This window comes from Amblyraja radiata, chromosome 5, assembly GCF_010909765.2.
Source record: "Amblyraja radiata isolate CabotCenter1 chromosome 5, sAmbRad1.1.pri, whole genome shotgun sequence".
Lineage (NCBI taxonomy): Eukaryota > Metazoa > Chordata > Chondrichthyes > Rajiformes > Rajidae > Amblyraja > Amblyraja radiata.
The window spans coordinates 12527069-12554155 of NC_045960.1; the positions used below are offsets into that span (position 1 = coordinate 12527069).

A 27087-nucleotide genomic window follows, 5' to 3' on the forward strand; every position below is an offset into this window, starting at 1 on the left:
GTCCGGACCGCTCTCACCCATTGGCTGTTTCTGAGCGCGGCAGCACGGCGGGCTGTGATTGGGCCGCGGACGCGGTGGCCGCAGCCAGGCGCCGCCATGACCTACATCCCCAGCTGGGAGGAGTTCGTCCGGGCGGCCGAGAAACTCTGCATCACCGACCTCATGAAGGTAGAGCCGGGCCGCGGGTTGTGGTTGTGTCCCCCCTCCCCGATAATCCCCATCACCACCAACTCTCCCATCCCCAACACTGCCCCATAGCAGCTCCCCTCACTCCCACATCCGCTCCCCACCACCACTCTGCCTCTTCAACCGCCTCGCCCACCCTCACCTCTCACCCTCACTCACTCCTCCCCTTCCCTCACCCCACAACCTCCCCATCACTGCCCCATATCAGCTCCCCTCACTCCCACATCCGCTCCCCACCATCACTGCCTCTCCACCGCCTCGCCCCACCCTCACTCCTCAGACCTTCCCCATCCCTCACTCGACCCACCCCCACACTACCCATCATGCCCAATCAGCTCCCTCACACATCCGCTCCACCATCACTGCCTCTCCACACTGCCCACCCTCACTCCCACCCATCCTCACCACAACCCCACCCCATCCTATAGCTCCCTCATGCCCACCTCACCTCATCCCCCACCTCATCGGCCAACTCCCCACAGCTCCTAGCCCCACACATCGCCACCACTCCATGACTCCCACGCCACTCCCTCGACTCCATCCCATCCACCCGCACACATCTCCCCATCACTGCCCCATATCAGCTCCCCTCATTCCCACATCCGCTCCCCACCATCACTGCCTCTCCACCGCCCCACCCTCACTCCCTCCTCATCCCTCACTCGACCCACCCCCACCCAACCTTCCCTCCCCCTCCCCACCACTTCCCCTCATCACCCCTCTCCACCACCAACTCTCCAACTCCCTTCCTCTCCCACCCACCCTCACTCGACCCACCCCCACACAACCTCCCCACCACCAACTTCCTTCCTCTCCCCCCACCAATGATCCCCATCACTGCCCCTCATCAGCCCCCCCCCCTCCTTCCGCCCTATCACTGCCCCTCGTCAGCTCTCTCCACCACCTCCCCATCACTTCCACTCCTCATCACCTCTCCCACCCCCCCATCTCCTCCCTCCCTATCACTGCCCCTCATCAGCTCTTCCGCTCCCCACCATCACTGCCCCAATCTCATTATAATAATAATAATAATGGATGGGATTTATATAGCGCCTTTCTAATACTCAAGGCGCTTTACATCGCATTATTCATTCACTCCTCAGTCACACTCGGTGGTGGTAAGCTACTTCTGTAGCCACAGCTGCCCTGGGGCAGACTGACGGAAGCGTGGCTGCCAATCTGCGCCTACGGCCCCTCCGACCACCACCAATCACTCACACACAGGCAAAGGTGGGTGAAGTGTCTTGCCCAAGGACACAACGACAGTATGCACTCCAAGCGGGATTCGAACCGGCTACCTTCCGGTTGCCAGCCGAACACTTAGCCCATTGCGCTATCTGTCGTCACATTACCTCTCCCATCCCCTCCTACCTCATTCCCCAATATCACTGCCCCTCATCAGCTCTCCCACCCCCTCATCCTCACTCACCCACATCCGCACCACTCACCCCCACCGCCCCGTTTCCCAATAATCCCCATCACTGCCCCTCATCAGCTCTCCCCCCTCATCTCCACCCACATCACTGTTCCTCCTCACATTCCCTCGCCCATCCGCTCCGCACCATCACTACCCCAACCTCATCACCTTTCCCACCCTTCATTTCTTCCCACCTGCTGTCCCCCACCCCTTCCCCTCCTCTTCACTGTCTGTCTACGCCTCATCAATTTCCCTGGGCCTGCTAATCTCCCCATTCATAGACTGCTTCCCCATATCATCTTCTCCCCTGACCACTCTAACACCCATCTCCACACCCTCATCTCATCCACCTCATTGTCTCTCAGCCTCACCACCCCACCCCTTGCATCAATCCCCCCCTTCACCACTATATCACTTCCAGCCACAAAATCTTCAGCATTGCCTCCTCCCTATCATTTGCCAACCCATTCCCATCACCCTCCAATCCCACCATCTTCTCTTCCCTTTCCCAAGTTCTGACAGTGATCCTGCCCCTTCCACCACCACCCCCCGACAGACAAGACCTCACCCTGGTGTTGGCAGTGCCCCTGGATCCTCTCCCAGTAAACCTCCCTCCCCGGGGCATGGCTGGCTGACCCAGTTTGTTCTTGTTCTCGGCAGGTGCGGGTGGTCATCAAGTATCGACACTGTGCAGGCCTTCTGTCCATGAAAGTGACCAACGATGTGGTGGTGAGTCTTGCTTGGCCCGTGACTGCACTCAAGCTGGGAGCCTGGGGACAGGGATGCTGATTGGGCTCGGTGACCACAGTTTGGGAAGAGGTGGCAGTGCAGCGGACTGCTACCCTTCTCTCCCACTTGTACAATATACTGCTCTTTTCAGTAATGAGAGTTTTACAATTAATGCGAATACCACACTAAACAATACTAACAGACAAACTTACATGTGTGTGGACATGCTAAACAATGCTATATTATTACAGTCACTCTCTCCAGTGTGGCACAGACAAGGTTGATCTCCCACCAGTTACTGCAGTGCAGGAGCATGGGTGGGTGGGGAGAAATCTGTCGGGTGGCTCCACTCCTCCAGCTGTATCTGACAAGAGCTGACGATGGGTCTCGAGGCAAGTGAAGAGGCGGCGAGAATAATTTTGTTGGTAATTGATATGAATGCTGGATCCTCGGGTAGGAAGAGCACCTGATAAATTAATTGGGGGTTTAGGGGAGATTGCTTTCCCTGGGGGCAGGGTTGACGTAGAAAACTCTGGCACGGGTGGGGTGGAATAGGGACTTGGATGGTGCACCTCAGAGAGTAGGTGGGCTGTGCAGGACTAGTGAGGGAGTTGAGTTTCATGATATCTCTTTTTCCCACCTCCAGTGCCTACAGTACAAGACAGACCAAGCTCAAGATGTCAAGAAATTTGAGAAGTTCCAGAACCAGTTGATGCGCCTGATGGTTTCCCGGGAATGCCGGAGCAATCTGATGGAAATGGAGTAAAGCCAAGGGTACGCTGCTGGGTCCCTTGGTTGGAAGGAGCAGGAAAGACTTTCCGTATGTGCTGTGTCTTGGAGAGAGGTGGTTGTGGGGTGTGGGCTGAGAGGCGAAGGAGCTTCGGGGGACTGAGTCGGTGGGCGGCTCCATGAGGGAGGAGGCTGCATTTCCCGGGACAGGGAATGCCTCTCCTGCTGCTGGGCTGCTGGATGACAGTGTCTCTGCTGACTGGCCCGAGATGACGTGACCCCGAACTTCCCAGTGGCGACATGTCTACATCCACAGTCACTCCTTCTCCTTGAATATTCTGCAGGTTTTCTTCCTGTGGGGAGACTGCCAGAAACCTTGTACAGAAATCGGATATGGAAATAAATGATACTTGGCAGAATCCACCGTGTCTGTCTTCACATCCTTGCCCTATCCTGTCAAACAACGCCTGAGCCCTGGCGGACACTGGGTTGTGACACACTCCCTCCCTGTGGCCGGTTCTGCCCGAGTGCCCCCTGTTATAGTCACAGTCATACAACAGGGAAATAGGCCCTTCAGCTCAACTCATCCATTTACTGCATTTGACCCATGTCAAATGTCTTCAATGTTAATATGCTATTTTAATGAGTGCAGAGAATATTTACGAGGACGTGACCAGTACCTGAGGGCCTGAGCTATAGGGAGAGGTTGGGCAGGCTATGACTTTATTCCTTGACGCGCAGGAGGCTGAAGAGTGATATTTTAGAGGTGTATGTAATAATTGAGGGGAATAGATAGGGTGAATGCACAAAGTCTTTCCCAGAGTAAGGGAATCAAGAACAAGAGGACATTGTTTTAAAGTGGGAGGGGAAATTTTTTACAATAACCCGAGGGGTTATTTTTTTTGCACATAAGTCAAGTCAAGTTTATTTGTCACATACACATACAAGATGTGCAGTGAAATGAAAGGTGGTGGGTGTATGGAAAGAGCTGCCAGAGTAGGTAGTTGAGGCAGGTACTATAACGACATTTAAAATACATTTGGACAGGTACGCGGTTCGGAAAGGTTTGGGCCAAAAGCAGGTAGGTGGGACTAGTGTATGAGGATCTTGATCGGCATGGACAAGTTGGACCAAAGGGCCCATTTCCATGCTGTATGGCTCTAACTCTTCTATCTCAACTACTTCCTCTGCCAGCTCATTCCATACACCCACCACCTTTTCTATGAAAAAAAAAGATGCCCTCGGGTTCCTAGTAAGTATTTCTCCATGCACTTTAAAACAATGCCCTCTAGTTCTTGATTTCCCCAGTCTTGGGAAAAAGATTTGGTACATTCACCTTGTCTATTGCCCTCATGATTTTATTGTAGCTTGGAAAAATCATCCCTCATTCTTCTATGCTGCAAGAAATAAAGTCCTAACCTGCCCAACTTCTCCCAATAGCTCAGGCACGCAAGTCCTGGCAACATCCCTGTAAATATTTTCTGAACTCTTTTCAGCTTAATGGCATGATGACCAAAACTGACACACAATACTCCAAGTGTGTCCTCGCCAATGTCTTGTACAACTGCCACATAATGACCCAACGTCTGTACTCACTGCACTGATTGATGTAAACCAGTGATCCAAAAGTCACCTACACCACCCTATCTGCCTGTGACACCATTTTTAGGGAACTATGTGCTTGTACTCCTGGGTCCCTCTATTCTACAACATCCCCCAGGGTCTTACCATTCACTGTAAAGTTCCTACACTGGTTTGACTTCCCAAAATTCAATACCTCATCCTAACTGGATTATACTGCATTTGATATTTCTAGGCCTACTTGACCAGCTGACCAAGATTCCACTGTAAATCTTGATAACCTTCACTATCTACAATATCACCTATTTTAGTGCCATCTACAAACTTATAAACCATGCCTTGTACCTTCCCATCCAACTCGTTAATATACTTGGCAAACACCACTGGACCCAGCACTGATCCTTGAGGTATAGCAATAGTCACAGGCTTGCAGTCTCCAGATGTTCTTCCCCTACCACCCTCTGCTTGCATCAAGCCAATTATGTAAACAGGGTTGTACTGCTGAAGCTTTATAAGGCACTGGTCAGACCACATTAGAAGCATTGTGATCAGTTTTGGGCCCTGTATCTGAGGAAGGATGTGCAGGAGTTGGAGAGGGTCCAGAGGAAGTTTACAAGTATGATCCCAGGAATGAGTGGGTAACATATGATGAGCGTTTGATGACACTGGGCCTGTACTCGCTGGAGTTTAGAAGGATGAGGGGAGACCTCGTTGGAACTTACTGAATAGAGAAAGGCGTGGATGTGGAGAGGATGTTTCCACTAATGGGAGAGTCAAGGACCAGTGGCCATAGCCTCAGAATAAAAGGACGTTCCTTTGGAAAGGAAATGAGGAGGAATTTCTTTAGTCAGAGGGTGGTGAATCTATGGAATTCATTGCCACAGGCGGCTGTGAAGGATATTTTAAAGGCAGAGATTGACAGATTCTTGATTAGTACGGGTGTCAGTTGTTATGGGGGGAAGGCAGGAGAATGAGGTTGAGAGAGAAAGATAGATTACCTATAATTGAATGGCAGAGTAGACTTGATGGGCCAAATGGCCTATTTCTACTAGAACTTATGAACATATATCCAATTAGATCGTTCTCGCTGGATCCCGTGCAATCTAACCTATGCAAATGTTTGTGAAGTCCATATACGGTTACAGTCTTGCTCTATTCAATGTCTTGGTTACCTCAATAAAATTCATATGATCTCCCATACGCAAAACCATGTTGACTATCCTAAATCAACCCGTCTGTCCAAATGTACGTAAAGCTTATCCCTTAGAATCCTCTGCAGTAACGTTCCTACCATCACCAAGCTTACTAGTCTGTAGTTCCATGATTTTGTTTGCAGCCCTTCTTGAATGAAGACATATAAGCTGCCCTCACATCTTCTGGTGCCTCACCATTGGCTAACTTTAATGCATACATGTTATCGATGGCACCCACAATTTCGTCCCCTGCTTCCCACAGTGTTCTTGGACATACCTGATCAGCATCTGCTGTTCGTTCCTACATGAAAGTATTTCGCTGTACCTTGGTGCACGTGATAATAAAGAAACCATTGACCATCGACCCACTGAGTATTCCAGCGGACTGTATTTCCCCCCCCCTCAGCATCCCAGCATTGCTGTCTCCTATGTCTCCACCTTCACCACCACAAGGGCGAGGTTAGCAGAGGATCCGAGGCATCCTAATGTTACTGGGTAGGAAAGAAATGCAGATGCTGATTTACACCGAAGATAGACAAAAAAAAATTCTGGAGTAACTCAGCGGGGCGAGGTAGCATCTCTGAAGAGAAGGAATGGGTGACGTTTCGGGTCGAGACTTCAGATTGAAGTAACTGAAGAAGGGTCTCGACCCCGAAACGTCGCCCATTGCTTCTCTCCAAAGATGCTGCCGGTCCTGCTGCGTTACTCCATCCAGCCTTTTGTGCCGATGCCTTCATAGAAACATAGAAAATAGGTGCAGGAGGAGGCCATTCGGCCCTTCGAGCCAGCACCGCCATTCATTGTGATCATGGTTGATCATCCCCTATCAATAACCCGTGCCTGCTTTCTCCCCATATCCCTTGACTCCACTAGCCCCTAGAGCTCTATCTAACTCTCTCTTAAATCCATCCAGTGACTTGGCCTTCACTGCCCTCTGTGGCGGGGAATTCCATAAATTCACAACTCTCTGGGTGAAAAAGTTTTTTCTCACCTCAGTCTTCAATGACCTCCCCTTTATTCTAAGAATAAATGTGACTGGGTCTGAGTCCAGGTGCTGCAGTTCTCCCGTCCGCTGGCGGCGCTGCTGCTGCAGCGTTTCCCCCCCAAGACTACAACTCCCAGGATCCCTCGCTGAGTCCCGGGCAGTCTGCTGCTGCTGAGCGAAGGTCTGCTCGAGTGTCTTTGCAGCTGAAGGAGCCGCCACCGCCGCCGTCCCGTCCCCCCGTGTGTGGTGGGTGAGCAGTGAGTGAGCTTGTGCGTGCGGAGTTGCTCTGGGGACAACAGGGTTGCTGCGGTCCGCGGGCGGGCGGGCCGTGCATTTGATTTCTCTCTTCAACTAAAAAAATAGTTGCTGCCTCCGCTCAGTGAACAAAGTCCACTCTCACTCTGCACCCTGCTTCGGCCTCTTAATCCTCTGCGCTGCAATCGCTGCAACCTCTCCTGATGTTGTATGCACTCAATTTCCTTTCCCCGCAATTGCTGCCTGACCAGCTGAACTCCTCCAACAGTTCACTGTTGCTCCAGATTCCAGCATCCTCAGTCTCTGGTGTCTCGTCTGCTTGCAGGAGGTGCGGTGACCAGAACTGACCTCCCTTACTACGCCGGCTGGGACCCTCCCAATCGTCCATGTATCGATGCTGCGTCCCCAGCACCATTGTTTTCCCTTTCCCCACAACAGTGGACGGGGCTTTCAGGTTAGGCAGTGGTTCACTTGCACCTCCTCCAACCTGTATCAGTTGTTCAAGATGTGGACGTCTGAAGAAGGGTTTCGGCCCGAAACGTTGCCTATTTTATTCGCTCCATAGATGCTGCTGCACCCGCTGAGTTTCTCCAGCATTTTTGTGTACCTGTGGACTTCTATGCATTGGCGAGACCAAACGCAGACTGGGCGATCGTTTCGCGGAACACCTTCGCTCAGCGTGATCTCCCGGTTGCTGGAGACTTTAATTCTCCTTCTCAATCCGACACAGACCTTTATGTCCTCGGTCTCCTCCAATGTCAGAGTGAGGCTAAACGCAAATTGGAGGAACAGCATCTCGATGTGTTCGGAAAGAACTGCAGATGCTGGTTTAAATCGAAGGTAGACACAAAATGCTGGAGTAACTCAGCGGGACAGGCAGCATCTCTGGAGAGAAGGAATGGGTAATGTTTCGGGTCGAGACCCTTCTTCAGACTAATGTCAGGGGAGGGGGCGGGACAGAGATAGAATGTAGTCGGAGACGTTTAAGAAAGAACTGCAGATGCTGCAAAAATCGAAGGTAGATAAAAATGCTGGAGAAACTCAGCGGGCGAGGCAGTAAGACTGGGGAGAGAGCTGGGGAGGGGGAGGGGATGGAGAGAGAAAGCAAGGGCTATTTGAAGTTAGAAAAGTCAATGTTCATACCGCTGGGGTGTAAGCTACCCAAGCAAAATATGAGGTACTGTTCCTCCAATTTGCGCTGGGCCTCACTCTGACAATGGAGGAGGTCCAGGACAGAAAGGTCAAATTGGGAATGGGAGGGGGGAGTTGAAGTGCTGGGCCACCGGGAGATCAGGTGGGTTAAGACAGACTGAGCAGAGGTGTTCAGCGAAACGATCGCCGAGCCTGCACTTGGTCTCGCCGATGTACAGAAGTTGACACCTGGAACAGCGGATGCAGTAGATGAGGTTGAAGGAGGTGCAAGTGAACCTCTGCCTCACCTGAAAAGACTGTCGGGAACATTGGATGGAGTCGAGGGGGGAGGTAAAGGGACAGATGTTGCATCTCCTGCGGTTGCAAGGGGAAGTACCTGGGGAGTGGGTGGTTTGGGTGGGAAGGGATGAGTTGACCGGGGAGTTGCAGAGGGAATGGTCTCTGTGGAAAGCAGAAAGGGGTGGCGATGGGAATATGTGGCCAGTAGTGGGATCCCGTTGGAGGTGGCGAAAGTGTTGGAAGATTATATGCTGTATGCGACAGCTGATGGGGTGGAAGGTGAAGACAGGGGGGGGCTCTGTCCTTGCTACGAATGGGGGGAGGGGGAGATAGAGCGGAGCTGCGGGATATCGAGGAGACCCTAGTGAGAGCCTCATCTATAATGGAAGTGGGGAACCCGTTTCCTAAAGAATGAGGACATCTCCGATGATCTAGAATGGAAAACCTCATCCTGGGCACAGATGCGGCATAGACAGAGGAATTGGGAGTAGGGATACAGCACAGTGGTATGAATATCGATTTATCTTACTTCAGGTAGCACCGGCATGCCCTCTCTTTCCCTTCCCCACCCAAGTCCCACTAGCTTCTCATTTTCACCCTTACAATGGCCTGTTTCCTTTATCATCATTTTTTTTTGCATAACTTTCATTCATTGTTCTGTATCTCTCCACATCACCATCTATATCTCTCATTTCCCTTATCCCAAAACAGTCTGAAGAAGGGTCTCGACCTGAAAAGTCACCCATTCCTTCTCTTCAGAGATGCTGCCTGTCCCTCTGAGTTACTCCAGCTTTTTGTGTCTATAATGCGCCCGTTCCGTTTGCTCTTGCCCGTCTCCTGCTCAGAATTCCCCTTATCCCCACCAGCCTCCATGCCCACTCTCCAGCCTGACACTTGCACTCACTCCCTTCCGTTTCATTATTCCAAAGGAACATTTCCCACCATTTCATAAGTGATGGGAGAAGAATTAGGCCATTTAGCCCATCAAGTCTAATCCACCATTCAATCATGGTTGATCTACCTGTCGACCCCATTCTCCTGCCTTCTCCCCATAACCCCCGACACCTGGACTGATCAAGACTTTTGACACCAGGGGCGCCGTACAATGGCAGCCTCTGCCTACAGTCTACTGTTTTTTTCGTCTTTTTGTTATTTTTAGTCTGTTTAAAAGTGTGTTTTTGGAGGTTTCTTAGTCTTTTTATGTGGGGGAGGTGGGGAGGGTAAGGGGGAAACCGTTTCTCAGTCACTTCCTGATCGAGGATGCGTCTATTTTCGGAGTCGCGTCTTCGCCCCCCCCTCGTGGCCTACCATCTGGATTGGCGCGGCCTTTCCTGCCGGAGACCGACCAGAGCTTCAGCAGCGGCGCAGCGCTGATTTACCATCGCGGAGCGGGCGATGCCTTACTGGGGATCACCGTGTTGAAGCTCCGGAGTGTTGGGCCTGCTGCTTCAACATCGTGGAGCTGTGGTTTGCGGAGCTTCTAGCGCGGGCGGCGCTAACTTTAACATCACGGAGCCTGGGACCCCTTTGCCGAGGATCGCCAGCGTTGAATCTCCGCCCAGCTCGGCCTGTGGACTTCGGGAGCCTCGATCTCCGGTGGGAAGCGGCCGATTCGGAAACTCCAAGCCGCTGAGAATGTTCTCCGTTCCGACGTCGGAGTTCCGATCATCCCGGCGAGAGGGCCTGAACATCGGGCCGCCTTAACGGCGACTGCGGAGGTCTCAAAAGGACCGACCACGGGTGAACAAGGAGGAAGATGACTGAACTTTATTAACTTCCCTCACAGTGGGAAATGTTGATTCTGCTGTGTGCGCATGTTCATGTTATAATTTTACTTCGGAGTCACGTGAGTGACTACGTGAAGAGCCCGCTCAGCACGCATGCGCGGCATTACGTTCAGCAGTGCAACAGCGGCGCATCGGGAGTCAGGCGCTCCCGCTACGGGGTGAAAGAACGGACCGTCAGGTAAGCTCTGAGGTCGGGTTTCCTTTCACAGGAGGAGCTTTCTGCTTTCAGGCAGAGAAGAAAGGCTCTAGAACAAACCTGTCCCCCACTCGACTCCACGGAGGAGCGTTCCATCTGGGGGGGTGGGCAGCAATAAGGCGGTAGGACCGCTTACCCGTCGCTCCGCTATTCCCCGACACCGTGCTGGAAGTAAAGCCATGGAAGAGGCGTCCGGCCGGTGGCTTCCGACTTGTCGGACGGGGACGTCTCTCCACCCGCACGGGGGGAAAGACAGCCGCCTGAAAAGACCTGTTCCCCGCTCGACTCCACGGAGGAGCGTTCCATCTGGGGGGGGCAGCAACAAGGCGGTAAGACCGCTTACCGGGCGCTCAGCTATTCCCCGACACCGCGTCTGAGCCCAGCCTTGCTAGCGCCTGAGCAGCGGGCTGGAAGTAAAGCCACGGAAGAGGCGTCTGGCCGGTGGCTCCGACTTGTCGGACGGGGACGTCTCTCCACCCGCCCGGGGGAGAGACAGCCGCCTGAGCCGCATGGAGCGGCTCCTGGAGCAGGAGCTCCAGCGAGACGTGCTTCATGAGGGGCGCTCTCGCAGGGGGAGTTCAGGCACTCCCTCCACAGTGCCTTCTGCACTGTCCATTGCTTCCTCCTTACCCGAGGGTAGCTTTGGTGACCAGGACTGGGCTGGTCAAGAAGAGGGGACGATGGCTGAAGATCTCGGGAGTATGCAAGGGGTGCAGGAACAGGAAGAGCTGCTAGGTGTGGTAGACCGCTAAGTGGCAACCCCACGTGCAGGAGGCCGTTAAAAGCCTGACGTCAGCCATCACATCGTTTCCTCGTTCCGTGGACAAATACGGAGATGATCACAACCTTCGTAAACAAATCATAAGACCTGCCATAAAATCCTACATCTGCGGGGTTGTGCATACCCCAGCCACTGAGCCAGACCCACTGCTCTTTGGCAAAAACCTCACAAAGCATATGAAGGACATGGAAGAGGCCTTAAAAAACTTTCGGTCCCATGAGGGCAAGCCCGGGATGAGCAAAACAAAAACAATAATTTCTAAGCAGCAGCACCCCATCGCGTCCATCAGTAGAAGTCTACCATATGGGACTGATGAAAGCTCGGGGTCCGCATTCTATCCCCGAAAGTCTTCTTTAGACCAGGGCCCAGAGCGGACCCCATGGAAAATGCGCCACCCCCCAACGTCACCGCCACGTCAAACGACGTGCAACACTCGTTGGACCGGCAGGAAACAGAAGAATACCCATAACCATGGAGGTAGGTGGGTCTGGTTCCTACCAGCGTATAGAGTAATACTAACAGGGGGGAGATTACACCTGTTTAAAGAAGCACGGGAGTCTATCACGAGTGATCAGTATATACTCAATGGCATTAGTGGATACAAATACAATTCATACTAGAAAAATTGCCACCAGGTCAACATTCACCCCAGAGGGTATTTTCCCCTCTCCGTTAAAGAACGAGAGGGACAAGCTGAACTGGTGGACTAATTACAAAGGGTATCATGGGAAAACCTGAACCCTTGGAATTCGTATCAAATATATTCACTAAACCCAAAAAATGGTGGATGTCGCATCATCATTGACTTAACTTCACTAAATATGTTTGTTAAGTATATACATTTCAAAATGGAAATGGTTGTTACTGCTAAACAACTAATTTCCAAAGGATAATTCATGGCAAGCATTGATCTTAAAGATGTTTACTATTTAGTACCATTCACAAGGATCATCGCAGATACCTGAAATTTACCTGGATGGGGCAGCTATAGCAGTTTAAAGCGTTACCCAATGGGTTCACATCAGCCCAAGATTGTTCACCAAGATACTAAAACCAGCTCTGGCAATATTCAGAAGACAAAAACATATTGTCATGGCATATCTTGATGATATCTTAAATGGTAGGCAAGACCATGGAATTGACTATGTTAGCTGTATCAGCTACCAAACAGTTATTCAAAACCCTGGGATTGTCTTACATCCAGATAAATCTAAGTTGAAGCCATCCACAATCATGGACTACTTGGGCTTCACAATTAATTCAGTCTATGTGACTGTAACATTGCCAAGAGACAAAATAGTTGAATTGGCACAATCATACAACAATTTAATGGTCAACGAACTACCAACTACTCGACAAGTAACAGAGTAATTGGGAAAATGGTAGCAGCATTTCCGGCTACATAATTCGGACCTTTGCACTGTCAAAACTTACAAAGAACAAAGGTACAGGCACCAAAAACGACATACAGGTCATTATGATCGTGTCATGAAGTTACCCACTGAAGCAATATCAGAACTACAGTGGTGGGCAAAAAACGTTTGGCATAGTTTACAGCCCTATTATCATCACTAACCTTATGTTAGTTATCCAAACAGATGCCAGTGCTCAAGGCTGGGGAGCAACTAACTCTATATCCAGCACAGGTAATAGATGGACTAACCCAGAGTCATCATTACCACTTACACTGGGCATTAATTATCTAGAGATGTGTGACTTTTATGGTTTAAAGCATATGCATAAATATGCATCACTTGCATGTACGGTTACAAATAGATAAATACTACGGTGGTGGCCTACATTAACCATATGGACGGCATAAAATCGGTATCATGCGACAAGTTGGTCAACACAATTTGGCAATGGTGTGTCGAAAGACATATTTGGCTATCAGCAACTTACCTGCCAGGTAAGCTAAATACAGTGGCAGACACCAGGTCACGTAAATTTAATGACAACATCGAATGGATGTTAAAACCCCAAAAAATGTTGCAAAAGTTATCAAGCAATATGGCACACCAGATATCGATTTATTTGCATCAAGGCTAAATCACCAGGTACCTATGTGTGTCGCTTGGGAACCAGACCCTGAGGCAGCAGCGGTAGATGCGTTCGCGCTGGATTGGGGAAATTCTTCTTCTATGCATTTCCTCCCTTCTGCCTCATCAGTCGGGGACTACGCACAGTACAAATGGACTCTGCTTCAGGTATTTTGATAGTACCCGACTGGCCTATGCAGCCATGGTTCCCAATACTCCATGACATGGTTGTTGAAACTCCGATGATATTCCCCAGTGACCCAGAGTTATTAACACCCAGTGTCAGGCACAAGCCACCCGTGCCATGAAAATTTTAATCAAGCTCCTGGGTTGCAGATTCTGCACAAACCACTTCTGGGACTGGGATTATCAGAACAAACCGTCAACACCATGTCAGCATCCCTCCGAACATCCACTAAAAAACAGCACTTGTCCAGCTTCAAAAAATGGGAGAAGTACTGCTTGGATACAGGGACCACCTACTCAACCGCTATAGTTACCAATGTACTGGAATTCCTGGCGAACCTTCACCACGATGAAGGACTCAGCTACAGAGCCATCAACACAGCTAGAAGTGCCCTGCCTGTCTATTTAAAACCAGCTCCAGGACAACAGGCCATAGGGTCCCACCCGCTGGTGGTCAAACTAATGAAGGGTATTTACAACTCTAACCCCCTAGACCAAGGTACACCCATATATGGGATGTCAGTGTGGTCCTGACATACCTCAGGGGATGGCCACCAGCCAGATCCCTCAACCTGGAACAATCTATGCTCAAAACACTCATGTTGATGGCACTTGTATCTGCACAGAGGGTCCAGTCACTACACCTATTGCGACTGGACAGCATGCTCACAGCTCCAGACCAGATCTCTGTCGTTATCCAGGGACTGATCAAACAGAGCAGACCAGGAACACCTAATCCAGTCGTGGAATTCCGGGCTTACCCGCCAGAACCACGGTTATGTGCCATGACCCACCTACTATCCTACATACACACAACTAAAATATTCAAGGGAGATGAAAAGCCTTGTGGGTCAGTCATAAAAAAAACCTTATGGTCGGGTGACGAGCCAAACCATTTCGAGATGGCTCAAGCAGGTGCTAAAAGCTGCTGGGATAAACACTAACATGTACAAATTTCATTCCACCAGGGCAGCATCCACGTCGACGGCTAAAAGAATGGACGTGCCGATAGACCACATCCTGGCTACAGCAGGATGGTCGGGGGAAAGACCGTTCAGAAATTTTATAATAAGCCATTGGCAAAACCTGTTTTATTTGCAGGAAAGATTTTACAGAACTGCAAATATTTAATTTAAGCCCAGGGGAGCAATTTAATTTCTTTGTTGTTATTGTTAAAAAAATACCATTGTGTTTTTCTACAAACAGATTCATTGGTTGATTACGATAACACACTTCCTCCCTCAAGGACTTCTGCAGTGTGTGAAGTAATACCTGTTACACGGTTTGAAATCACAGAGCTTTAAAATCTTCACGTAGTCACTCACGTGACTCCGAAGTAAAATAGTAAGATTAAACGAGAATTTACCAGTTTGAAGTTTGATCTGTATTTTATGAGGAGTTACGATGAGGGATTACGTGCCCTCCGCTCCCACCCTCATTAATATGGGTCAAACTGATATACTGATGTCTCCTTTTCTTTACTATGTTTACTTCAATAACTGTGTCTATCTGTGATTCCACACCGCTGCTTTGAAGTATGCCGCGCATGCGTGCTGAGCGAGCTCTTCACGTAATCCCTCATCGTAACTCCTCATAAAATACAGATCAAACTTCAAACTGGTAAGTTCTCGTTTAATCTTACTATTCTATTGGTATAAGAATTTGCACATTCTTATACGAATAAAAAGAATGTGTTTTTATTCGTATGGCTGTATGGTAACTCAAATCTCACTGCACCAATTGGTGCATGTGACAATAAATGTAAACTTGAAACTTGAACTTTGCAAGTCAGGACTACAGGTGCCGTCTGTACGGAGTTTAGACGTTCTACCCATGACCGCGTGGGTTTCCTCCGAGATCTTCGGTTTTCTCCCACATTCCAAAGACTTACACATTTGTAGGTTAATTGGCATTGTACCAGTGTAAAATTGTCCCTTGTGTGTGTAGGGTAGTGTTAATGTGCGGGGATCGCTGGCCGCGGCGGACTCTGTGGGCCAAAGGGCCTGTTTCTGCGCTGTATCTCTAAACTAAATTGGACGTGTTGCACCAGAACTGGAGGGGGACCAATATCCTGGCGGGCATGTTTGCGCGTGACGCTCGGGAAGAATGAAACTAGATAGGCAGGGGATAGAGTTCAAAGCTGCAGAGAGGGACATGAGAGACTGGATGTCAACAAAGAAGTCAATGACAGCAAGTTCAGTGGATAGGACAGGCGGAGACACAGCAGGGAGCGAGGAAAGACGGTTGGATTTTTCGGATTTATTTCAATGCTAGAGGCCTGACAGGTAAGGCAGATTAACTCAGGACGTGGATAGGTTTGTGCGATTGGGACATTATAGTCATTATGGAAAGCTGGCTATGGAAGGGTCAGGATTGGTACCTTAATGTTCCAGGGTACAGATGCGAAAGGCAAGGCAGAGGTGTGGGTGAAAGAGGAAGGAGCTTTGCTTTATTGATTAAGGATGCTGCAGCAGTATATTCCGAGATGATTATATTGAAGGATTGTCCAATAGGTAGAATTGAGTAATGAAAAGGAGATGATCACAAATATTCAACTGGAAATAGAAATACAAATATGCCAGGAGATTGCAGACAGCTACAAGAATAATAGGGCTGTCATATTAGGAGATTTGAACTTTCTCAATATAGAAGGGAACTGTCATAGTGCCAAGGACTTAGATGGGGTGGAGTCTCAGGTGTATTCAGGAAAGTTTCCTCAGGCAATATGTAGAGGGAAAAGCTTGGCCTACTCTTGGCGAATTGGACAGGGCAGGTGTCTGAAGTGTTAATACGGAAGCACTTTGGGCCCAGTGACCACAGATCTATGAACGTTAAACAGCCTATTGATGTTTGTCATTTATATCATCAATTTAGACGAGAATGTACGAGGCATGATTAGTAAGTTTGGAGATAACACTAAATTAGGTGGTATCATAGATGGATATTAAGAATTATAGTAGATCTAGCTGGGCAATACGGCTGAGGAGTGGCTTATGGAGTTTAATTCAGATAAGTGTGAGGTGTTGTATTTTTGGAAGTGAAAACAGAGTAGGATCTTCATGGTGTAAGGTAGGGCCCTGGGGTTTTGTAGAGCAGAGGGATTGAGAAATACAAGTATACAGTTCCCTGAAAGTGGTGCCATGGTAGGTAGGGTGGTGAAGAATCTTTTTGGAAAACCATCTGTCAGGCCATTGAGTATAGAAGTTGGAAGTCTATTAAAGTCGATAGAAGTCAATTGAGGTTTATTCACTCTTCATCGGTTTCTCTTTGTGCCATCCTTTCCTGACTTAGAAACTTCTTGGGAGTGCTATTTGTTGTGGCTTTGTCTGTCTTGGGAGGTTTCTGTTCCTTGAAGGGAATGTAACATGAATGGAAAATGATGAATTATTCCTTTAAATGTTTTATTCTGCTTATTGTCGTTCATGTCCTTGAATGTAGTTTCTCAGTCCACACAGCTGCAATGACGCGGCTTCAATCCTGACCCCTGGTGTTGCATGTCTGGAGTTTGGACGTTCATGTTTGTGACCACATGCATTTCCTCCGGTTTCGCCGGTTTCCTCCCTCATCCAAAGGACATGCAGGTTGTAGGTTAAATGGTCACCTAAATTCCCCCTGACGTCCAGATGAGTGGAATGGACCAGGGGGAGTTGATAGGAATGTGGGGAAAATAAATGGGCTGGGACAGGATTAGCGTAAATGGGTGTTTGATGGTCAGTGTGGGCTCTGTGTTTCTATGCTGAGCTCTGTGATTGACCTTGGCCAGTTCATCTCTAATATAGAGAAGGGTTTCGGCCGGAAACGTTGCCTATTTCCTTCGTTCCATAGATGCTGCCGCACCCGCTGAGTTTCTCCAGCAATTTTGTCTACCATCTCTAATATATATCTTTCTAATTCAGCTTTATTACGTCTTGAACTTAATGACATCACTCACAAACTCAATTTATAATCTCATCACATTATGATCACTCTTCCCCAAAGGCTCTTTGAGATTAAAACTGTGACATCCAAGATTCCTGAGCATTTCTTACTGTTGTGATACAAACCAGGCTTCCCTCACTAACTAATACTTTGGCTGCCTCCTCCTTAGATCCAACTCTGCAAGATGTTGCTCATTATCTTCAGCCTGGCAGTAGGGGCTCTCCTTTATTATATGTTCATGCGCAAGAACCCCCAGACCATCCCGGAGGGAGATGGCTGGTGGGGCGAAGGGGATCGCCGGGCTTCGGAGGTGGACGATGAACCGATTGAGCCCTTCAAAATTGAAGTGTCGGAGCAAATGATCCAGGTAATTATTGCAAACCAAACCAAACTAGTACCGAAACCAGTAGCAGACTGGAGCCAACAACAGACCAGGCACTCATAACCACTTGCAACAAACCTGTTAATGTTACAGGAGTAAAAAGGGCGGCACGGTGGCGCAGTAGAGTTGTAGCCTTACAACGCCGAACACCCAGGTTCGATCCTGACTACAGGTGCTGTCTGTACCAGTTTGCACTTTCTCCCTGTGACCGCATGGGTTTTCTCTGGGTGCTCTGATTTCCTCCCACACTCAAAGACGTGCGGGTTTGTAGGTCAGTAGGCTTCTTTAAAGTGTCACTAGTGTGGAGGATAAAGTATAGGAGGTGATCACTGGTCAGCGCGGACCCGGTGTGTCGAAGGGCCTGTTTCCACGCTGTATCTATAAACTCTAAATAGGAACTTGAATGTTGACGCCATCCCGCATTAGCCATCAGTGCAGATAACAAACTGCTTGGGGCAGATTGTGAAACGGGTGATAGGCGTTGGTGATGCGCCAAACCTCATTCGTCATCTGAGGAAATAGCATCTGAGGCATTGGTGTGCCTTCCTGGCTGCAGCCTCAGTGTGGTGATGTGGACCAAGAACAATTGTTGCTGATGTTTATACCTAGGAATTTGAAGCCCTCGACCATCTCCACTTCAGAACCATTGACACACGCAGGGTCGTATACTTGAAGCCGCAGCCTGAAATCGATGACCATCTCCTTCGTTTTGCTGGCATCGACGGACAGATTGCAGTTTTAACACTGTGTCACCAAGCTCTCTATCTGCATCCTGTACGTTTCGTCAATGCTTCAAGGTAGCCCTGGAGAAAGATAAGATTGGTCCTCAGGATAGGCCCTTAAACAGCGGGAAGAAGGTTTTTGATCATGTAGAGTCATAGAGTGATACAGTGTGGAAACAGGCCCTTTGACTCAACTTGCCCACACTGGCCAACAATGTCCCAGCTACACTGGTCCCACCTGCCCGTGTTTGGTCCAAATCCCTCCAAACTTGTCCTATCCATGTACCTGTCTAACTGCTTCTTAAATGTTGGGATAGTCCCAGCCTCAACTACCTCCTCTGGCAGCTTGTTTCATACACCCACCACCCTTTGTGTGAAAAAGTTACCCCTCAGGTTCCTATTAAATCTTTAACCTATATCCTCTGATCCTCGATTTACCTACTCCGGGCAAGAAACTGTGCATCTACCCGATCTATTCCTCTCATTCCTGTAAGGCAGGACCTGGCTGAAGTAGATTGGGAGCATCTGACATGAGTGAGGCTTTTAAAAGCAGATGGTAGATGTTCAGAGCGACCATAACCCTGTAAAGGAAAGAGGCAAAGATGATAAGTTTAAGAATGCTGATTAATGAAGAATATTGAAGATTTGATCAGGAAAAATAAAGCATCTATATCAGGTATTGGAAATTGGACTTTTATAGGGAACGACACGTGGACCATTGAGTCCCCGTTGTGACGCCTCCGCCAACTGCGCACGTGCGGATACCAGGCCCGGCAACCCTCCCCGAACTGCGCACGCGTGGCTGATGGGCCCGGCAAGTGGGAGCGCACTGTGCACGATCGACTGCCGCGTTGAAACTCGTCCCCTTCAGAGCATAAATAACTTAAATTAGGAGAGCAAGAATGGACCGTGAGATGATTATGGCAAGTACGATTAAGGAGAATCACAAAACCTTTTATGTTAAGAGCAAGGCAGTAGCTCAGGAACGAATGGGTATCATTGGGGACTGAAGAGGTCATCTGTGTCTGGAGCCAAGTGATGTGAGTAAGATCCTAAATTATTACTTCTCAACAGTATTTACCAGGAAGATGGATATGGAAGTTAGAGAGTTCTGGGCCTATCCCACTTGGTGATTTTTTAGGCAACTGCCGGCGACTATCATATTCGTAGCAGGTCGCCGAAAAACCGGCACCTACGTCAGGAGAAGTCAAGCTACTCTCATTGGCCTCAAACCCACTGTTGCCGAAATACTTTTTGCGCGATTGAGGAGACTAGTCTCAGCGACCACCGGCGAACATGTGTCGACAAACTAGTCGCCTGTAGTTGCGTAATAAATCGCCTAAGTGGGACAGGCCCAAAGGTTGGGATGATATTCTGGAGCGTGTCAGCATCAGGAAGGAGCAAATAGTGGAAATATTAAAGCAGATTCAGGTTTATAAATCCCCAGGTGCTGACAGGATTTACCCAATGTCAATAATGGAAGCAGGAGAGGACATTCTGCAGAAGATAGACACATAAAGCTGGAGTAACTCTACGGGTCTGACCCTGAAGAAGGGTCTCGACCCGAAACGTCACCTATTCATTTTCTCCATTCTGACATTCGAGCTTTTTCTGTCTATCTTCTGTTTAAACCAGCATTTGCAGTTTCTTCCTACGCAGGAAAATGTTGCATCTTCTTTAGTCACAGATGATGTACCAGAGGCTTGGAGGAAACCGTATGTCTCCTTGTTCAAAAGGTGCGGTTAACCTTCAGGCTGGTGAGCCTGACATTAGTGGTAGGGGAGTTGGCAGTGAAGATTCTGAGCAAGGGGACATGTTCACTTGGAAAGGAGGGACTGATGAGGAGGAGTCAGCATGGTTGAGTGTAGGGAGATCATGTTCACACATTTTAGTTTTTTTGAGGAAGTAGCTAAGAATATTGATGAGAGCAGGGCGTCAGGCTTTTGACATGGTCCCTGATGCTAGACTGATGCAGAAGGTGAAGGCACAAGAGTGTTGGCTAAATTGATCCAAAATTGGCTTGGTGATTGTAGGCAGAGGGGAGTAGTGCAACACAGAGAGTGCAGAAGTTGTAGCGGAATGTTGCCTGGAATGGAGGGCTTTCGTTACAAGGGGAGATTAGATAGATTGAGTTTACTCTCACTAGACCGTTAGAAGTCCTTACAACGGTTTATAAAATCACGAACGTCATGGATAGGGTAGATGGTCAGAGTTTTATACCATGGCAGGGGAGTCTAAAACAAGGGAGTCTACACCCTTAGGCTTAGGCAGTTCGGTATGACCCCAACAACTCTCACCAACTTCCACAGATGTGCTGTGGAAAGCATTTTATTGGGATGCATCACAGCACGGTTTGGGAACTGCTCCATCCAAGACAAGCAAGAAATTGCAGAGAATTGTGGACGCAGCCCAGACCATCATGCAGAGTGTGGGAGGGGGGCTTTTGCATTTTTCAACTTGAAATTGTGCAATCTGGTGCATACTGTAGCGAGTCTTTTAGCTTACACTTGAATGCAATATTTATGCTTTCAATTGGATTAGCTATGAATAAGGCTAAATTACATTCCTAATTACATTCCACAGTAGAGCCAGGCTCCGATAAACAGGTGCAGCACATGAATGATCTTAGTTTATTCATGTATGGAAATCAGATTATAATCAAGCACTTGGCCCATGTTGACCAACCTGGGTCTCACTGCACACCTGGTACTACTCCTGACCCTGACTCCAGTTGCATACCTTCTCTCATTCCTGACCCTGAGTCCAGCCTTACACCTGGCCCCCTATTCTAGCTTGATCATAGCTGCTTACCTGCCTAGGTTCCCAGTGCTGAACACTCCCATTGTCCCCGCTTTGACTGCACACCCAGTACTATTCCAGACCTTGACTCTGGATGCACACTTGGCCTTGCTCCTAGCCCCTCCGCCTACACATAAAGCCCCATAACTGACCCCCTAGACTTAACCTATTGCTGTCAAGTCCACAGGTGCTTATCTAATGGGGTAATCTTTTATGGGGCACTTCACGGACCAAATTGTGTATAACAAAATTTGCTACACCCATTGGCTTCCTTGTTATCTAACATGCTAGTTACTTTGTCAAAGAACTCATCAATTGGTTGAACACAATTTCTCATCCATGAAATTATACTCACTCGGCTGTATAAGTATTCTGTTACCATTTCCTTCATTTTCCTAACAAGCTGTCCTGAAGTCATTTTCACCACCAATATTTTCAGTATTTTGCTGTCTTCCTCTCAGCTGGGACATTTCCGAAATGCAAAGTCCAATAACTATATATTTAAGCAATATTATTCTAGTTAATGTGATCTTGAGGGTACATAATATTTTCTGTGATATTCATAACACAACAATGATAAAAAGATCTTTGTTTTGATTGCACCTACCAACGTGCATACATTATTATATTACAGTTAATATATACCAAGGGCAAATTTTTGTTCCAATGTTCCCCATTCCCAATTACTTGAAGTGATTGAACTTGAAGTGATTACTACAATTGAAGTGATTGAAATCCGAGTGAAGTTCAAATGGCATCAGAAAAATAAAAACCTCCGGAATGGGATGATATTCATTATGTGGTTGTTTGGAGCCAGTATCAGCACAATTACTATATTAAACTTTGAAACTTAAGATGTCCTGGTTCCTGCTAAAATTAAAGACAAATAATAACCTCCTCACCCCCATTAGAAGGCCACTATCTTCCACCGCAGCACCTCCAGCCCCCCTGGTTCTACGGCCCATGTGAACACCTGCTGCTCGCCGGCCTCGCTCATGTCAGCCGCTTCCTGCAAATTCTTAAATTCCGACTGCCGCCGGGAGCAGGACATGGCCTCACTTGCTGCGCTGGGTGACACTCATTCACTGCCTGGTCCGTGTCTTTCAATGTAAATTTGCATGGGGACGTGGTTTGGAGGTGTGTGACGTTTCGGTCAAGTGAGAATAACAGAGAATAAGAATGCTGCTGTTTTGTCAACAGACGTGCACACAAGTAGTTGATATTAGTTTTGAAATTCTGTGATCAGCGTGAGAGCTTGAGAATTAGGCGAAATGCGTGAGTCTCACGCTCAATGTGTGAGAGTTGGTAGTTCTGCTCCAGGTGCGATCTCACCAGGGCCCTGTACAACTGCAGTAGGACCTCCCTGCTCCTAAACTCAAATCCTCTCGCAATGAAGACCAACATGCCATTAGCTTTCTTCACTGCCTGCTGTACCTGCATGCTTACTTTCAGTGACTGATGTACAAGCCCTTCTCCTAATCTGACACCATTAAGATAATAATCTGCCTTCCTGTTCTTGCCACCTCACATTTATCCACATTATACTGCATCTGCCATGCTTCTGCACATTCACCCAACCTATCCAAGTCACCCTACAGCCTCATAATAATAATAATAATAATAAATTTTATTTATGGGCGCCTTTCAAGAGTCTCAAGGACACCTTACAAAAATTGAGCATGTAGAGGAAAAACATGTAAGGGGAATGAAATAAATAGTAGAGACATGACTAGTACACAAAGTAAAGACAGAATTCAATACAAAACACAGTATGAGGCAATTAATGCACAGATGAAAAGGGACGGGGACGTGGGGCTAAGGATAGGCAGAGGTGAAGAGATGGGTCTTGAGGCGGGACTGGAAGATGGTGAGGGACACGGAAATGCGGATCAGTTGGGGGAGGGAGTTCCAGAGCCTGGGAGCTGCCCTGGAGAAGGCTCTGTCCCCAAAACTGCGGAGGTTGGACTTGTGGATGGAGAGGAGACCGGCTGATGTGGATCTGAGGGACCGTGAGGGTTGGTAGGGGGAGAGGAGGTCAATGAGATATGTGGGGGCCAGATGGTGAAGTTTTTTGAGGACTGGAGTGATGTGATGCCAGGATTTGGTGTGGGTGATGAGTCGGGCGGCTGCGTTCTGGACCAGTTGGAGTCGGTTGATGTAGGTGGAGCTGATGCCAAGGAGAAGTGAGTTGCAATAGTCCAGTCGGGAGGAGATGAAGGCATGGATGAGTCTTTCAGCAGCAGGCGGTGTGAGAGAGGGTCTGAGTTTGGCGATGTTGCGGAGATGAAAGAAGGAGGTTTTAATGATATGGCGGATGTGAGGCTCAAGGGAGAGGGTGGAATCAAAGGTCACGCCAAGGTTGCGGGCCTGGGGAGATGGGGAGACAGTGATGCCGTCGATGGTGAGAGTGGGGTTATTGATTTTGCTGAGTGTGGCTTTGGAGCCTATGAGGAGGAATTCTGTCTTATCGCTGTTGAGTTTGAGGAAATTATGTTGCATCCAGGTTTTTATAGCTGACAAACAGGAGTTGATATGGGAGAGGGGGGGGTTGTGGGGGGATTTGGTGCCAAGGTAAATCTGGGTGTCATCAGCGTAACAGTGGAAGTCCAGATTGAAGTGGCGGAGTATCTGACCAAGGGGGAGGATGTAGATGATGAAGAGGAGGGGGCCGAGTACGGAGCCTTGGGGAACGCCTTGAGTGACTGCGGCTGTAGCAGAGGTGTGGTTGTGGAGAGAGATGAAGTGGGATCTGTTGGAAAGGTAGGAACGGAGCCAGCTGAGTGCAGAGCCTTCAATGCCGAGGTCTTTGAGTCTGGTGAGCAGGATGTTATGGTTCACTGTATCGAAGGCTGCGCTCAGGTCGAGGAGGATGAGGATGTTGAGGGAACCAGTGTCAGCAGAGGTGAGGAGGTCGTTGAGGACTTTTAGGAGAGCAGTTTCTGTGCTATGGAGGGGGCGAAAGCCAGATCGGAGGGGTTCAAGTAGGTTATACGCAAGGAGGTGGGAATGAAGTTGCGACGCAACGATACGCTCCAGGGTTTTTGAAAGAAAGGGGAGGTTTGAGATTGGGCGGTAGTTAATGAGAGAGGAGGGATCAAGACCAGGTTTCTTTAAGATTGGTGTAACGGCAGCAGTTTGTTAAAGCGATGGGGACAATTCCTTGGGACAATGAGGAGTTGAAGAGATTAGTGAGGTAGGGGCAGAGAACGGGGAGGCAGGACTTCAACAGGGGAGTGGGGAGAGGGTCGAGGGAGCAGGTAGTGGGTTTGGAAGAGCTGATGAGTTTGGAGATTTCAATAGGGGTGACCAGGTCAAACTGGGAGAGGAAGCAGTGTGGAGGAGGGGTAAGGAGGTCAGTGGAGATGTTGAAAGGAGGGGCCTTGGTAGGTGGTGGAGTAGATGCTGGGGAGTCGGGTACAGGGGATAAAGACCGATAGATGGTGCTGATTTTATCAGCGAAAAAGTGGAGGAATGAATTGCAGAGATCCGGAGTAGAGGTAGGGAGAGTGTTGGCTCGAGGCTTGAGGAGGTTGCCCACTGTGGAGAAGAGGGTTCTGTGGTTTAGGCAGGGATCGGTGAATATGGAGGAGAGGTAGGCAGATTTTGCAGCAATGAGAGCATCTTTGTAGTCAGTGAGGTGGAGTTTGTAAGCTTCAAGGTGGACTGTGAGAGATGATTTCTTTATAAGTCGTTCGAGTTGGCGACCAGTCTGTTTCAGTTTACGAAGTGCAGGTGTGTACCAGGGTGAGGATGTGTTGAAAGTTACGGTTCTTGTTTTGAGGGGGGCCAGAGTGTTGAGGGAGGTAGACAAGGTGGAGTTGAGATGGTTTGTGAGATCATCAGGTGAGATGGGGGTTGAGTCCAGGGGGAGAGTGGTGGAGAGCAGGTCAGAGAGATGGAGGGGATCAATGGATTTTAGATTACGGAAGGTGATTTCTCGGAGGAAGCGGGGGCGAGGTGTCGGAGAAGGGATGGTGAACCGTATAAGCTTATGATCAGAGAGGGGGAAGAGGCAAGGATGGAGGTCGAGTACCGGTTGATTTGTGGAGCAGACCAGGTCAAGGATGTGACCTTTGTCATGGGTGGGAAAGGTGACGTGCTGAGTGAGAGAGAAGTTGTCCAGTAAAAAGGCGAATTCAGATGCAAGCTTGCAGGTGGGGGAGTCCATGTGAATATTTAAGTCACCAAGTAGCAGCAGACGTGGGGAGAGGGATGAGGCAAGTGTGAGGAGTTCAGTGAAGTCAGATAGGAAGGAGGGGTTTGGTTTAGGTGGCCGGTAAATGAGGATGACTGTCATGGAGGAAAGGGCTTTGAAGGCGAGGAATTCAAATGATTCAAATCATAGCATCCTCCTCGCAGCTCACACTGCCACCTAGCTTTGTGTCATCCGCAAACTTAGAGATGTTACATTTAATTCCCTTGTCTAATTTGTTAATATGTATTGTAATCAACTGGGGGTCCCAGCACCGAGCCTTGCGGCACCCCACTAGTCACTGCCTTCCACTCTGAAAAGGACCGGTTAATTCCTACTCTTTGCTTCCTGTCTGCCAACCAGTTCTTTATCCATGTCAATACCCTACCCCCAATACCATGTGCTCTAATTTTGCAAACTAATCTCTTGTGTGGGACCTTGTCAAAGGCTTTTCGAAAGTCTAGATACACCACATCCACTGGCTCTCCCTTATCTATTCTAGTTGTTACATCCTCAAAAAATTCCAAAAGATTAGTCAAGCATGATTTCCCCTTCGTAAATCCATGCTGACTTTGACCGATCCTGTCACTGCTTTCCAAATGGACTGCTATTACATCTTTAATAATCAACTCAAGCATCTTCCCCACCACCGATGTAAGGCTAACTGGTCTATAATTCCCTGTTTTCTCTCTCCCTCCTTTCTTAAAATGTGGGGTTACATTGGACTTTACCTGGCTTTATCTTGCACTAAACGTTATTCCATTTATCCTGTGTCTGTACACTGTGGATGGTTTAATTGTAATCATGTATATATAGTCTTTCTCCTGACTGGATAGCACGCATCTTTACTGTACCTTAGTACTTGTGACAATAAACTAAACTAAAAGAAAGTAAATGATTAAGGTGAAAGAAGAAACATTTAAATGAGAGGACGTTTTTCACACAGATGATATGGTTTATTATTATTTTCACGTATCGAGATACTGTGTAAAACATTATTTACATGCTATCTAGTCAAATCATATTATGCATGAGAGCAATCAAGCTACACACTTGTACATGCAAAGAAAATAATAATCAGAGTGCAGTATATAGTGTTGCAGTATTATAGCAGAGAAGGTGTAGATAGGGACAAAGAGCAAAGGCTGCAATGAAGTAGGTTGGGAGATCAGGGCTTCACCATTGGCTATGCGGAATCCATTCAGTGGTTGAATAACGTGGGAAGAAACTCTTCTTGAACCTGGTGGTCTGTGCTTTCAAGCTTTTGTAGCTTCTGCCTGATGGGAAATGGTAGTAGAGGGAATGACCGGGTTACTTTGGTTGCTTTCCTGAAACATCGTGAAGTGTAGACGGATTTGATGGTTGTTACGACTCCCGAATGCAGGTACTTCAGAGCCGCGTAACATAATTCAAAAACCAGGTTCAAGTTCAAAAATAGTTTTAATTAGTCAATGGAACACAAAAACCCAAACCTGATTCAAACAACCCAGTCAGGGATATGGATGGACTAACAAACAATTAAACAGTGCTCCAGCCAGCCACGTGATGGACTGTCGAACCGGAGACTCTAAAACCTGCC

General features: G+C 48.4%; 2 protein-coding genes across 6 annotated transcripts in view; both read left to right on the top strand.

Annotated features, from left to right (window-relative positions):
* The window catches only part of ephx1 (epoxide hydrolase 1), a 54628-nt gene that overhangs the window by 13491 nt on the left and 14050 nt on the right, over positions 1-27087 (top strand). Inside the window, exons 1-3 of one of the 5 annotated variants that reach the window (XM_033020616.1) lie at positions 7001-7051; positions 8370-8373; positions 17583-17780. In XM_033020616.1, coding sequence (XP_032876507.1) covers positions 17598-17780 — 183 coding nt within the window. In that variant the 5' untranslated portion in view covers positions 7001-7051; positions 8370-8373; positions 17583-17597. Of the gene's footprint in view, positions 1-6988; positions 7090-7415; positions 7530-8369; positions 8374-15683; positions 15811-17582; positions 17781-27087 lie in introns of those variants that run through there. The other 4 variants (XM_033020614.1, XM_033020615.1, XM_033020613.1 and 1 more) reach the window with 4 other exon arrangements.
* Positions 19-3480, top strand: srp9 (signal recognition particle 9). The gene is made up of 3 exons (XM_033020618.1): positions 19-168; positions 2264-2332; positions 2979-3480. The coding sequence occupies exons 1-3, from the start codon at positions 97-99 to the stop codon at positions 3096-3098; spliced, it is 261 nt and encodes an 86-aa protein (XP_032876509.1). The 5' UTR covers positions 19-96; the 3' UTR covers positions 3099-3480.

Bases quoted from the DNA above. Each gene is read 5' to 3' on its own strand.
- srp9 (XM_033020618.1), top strand. From the start codon at position 97: ATGACCTACATCCCCAGCTGGGAGGAGTTCGTCCGGGCGGCCGAGAAA. The intron at 169-2,263 runs GTAGAGCCGGGC...TGTTCTCGGCAG, and splicing joins GCATCACCGACCTCATGAAG to GTGCGGGTGGTCATCAAGTA. The intron at 2,333-2,978 runs GTGAGTCTTGCT...TCCCACCTCCAG, and splicing joins AAGTGACCAACGATGTGGTG to TGCCTACAGTACAAGACAGA.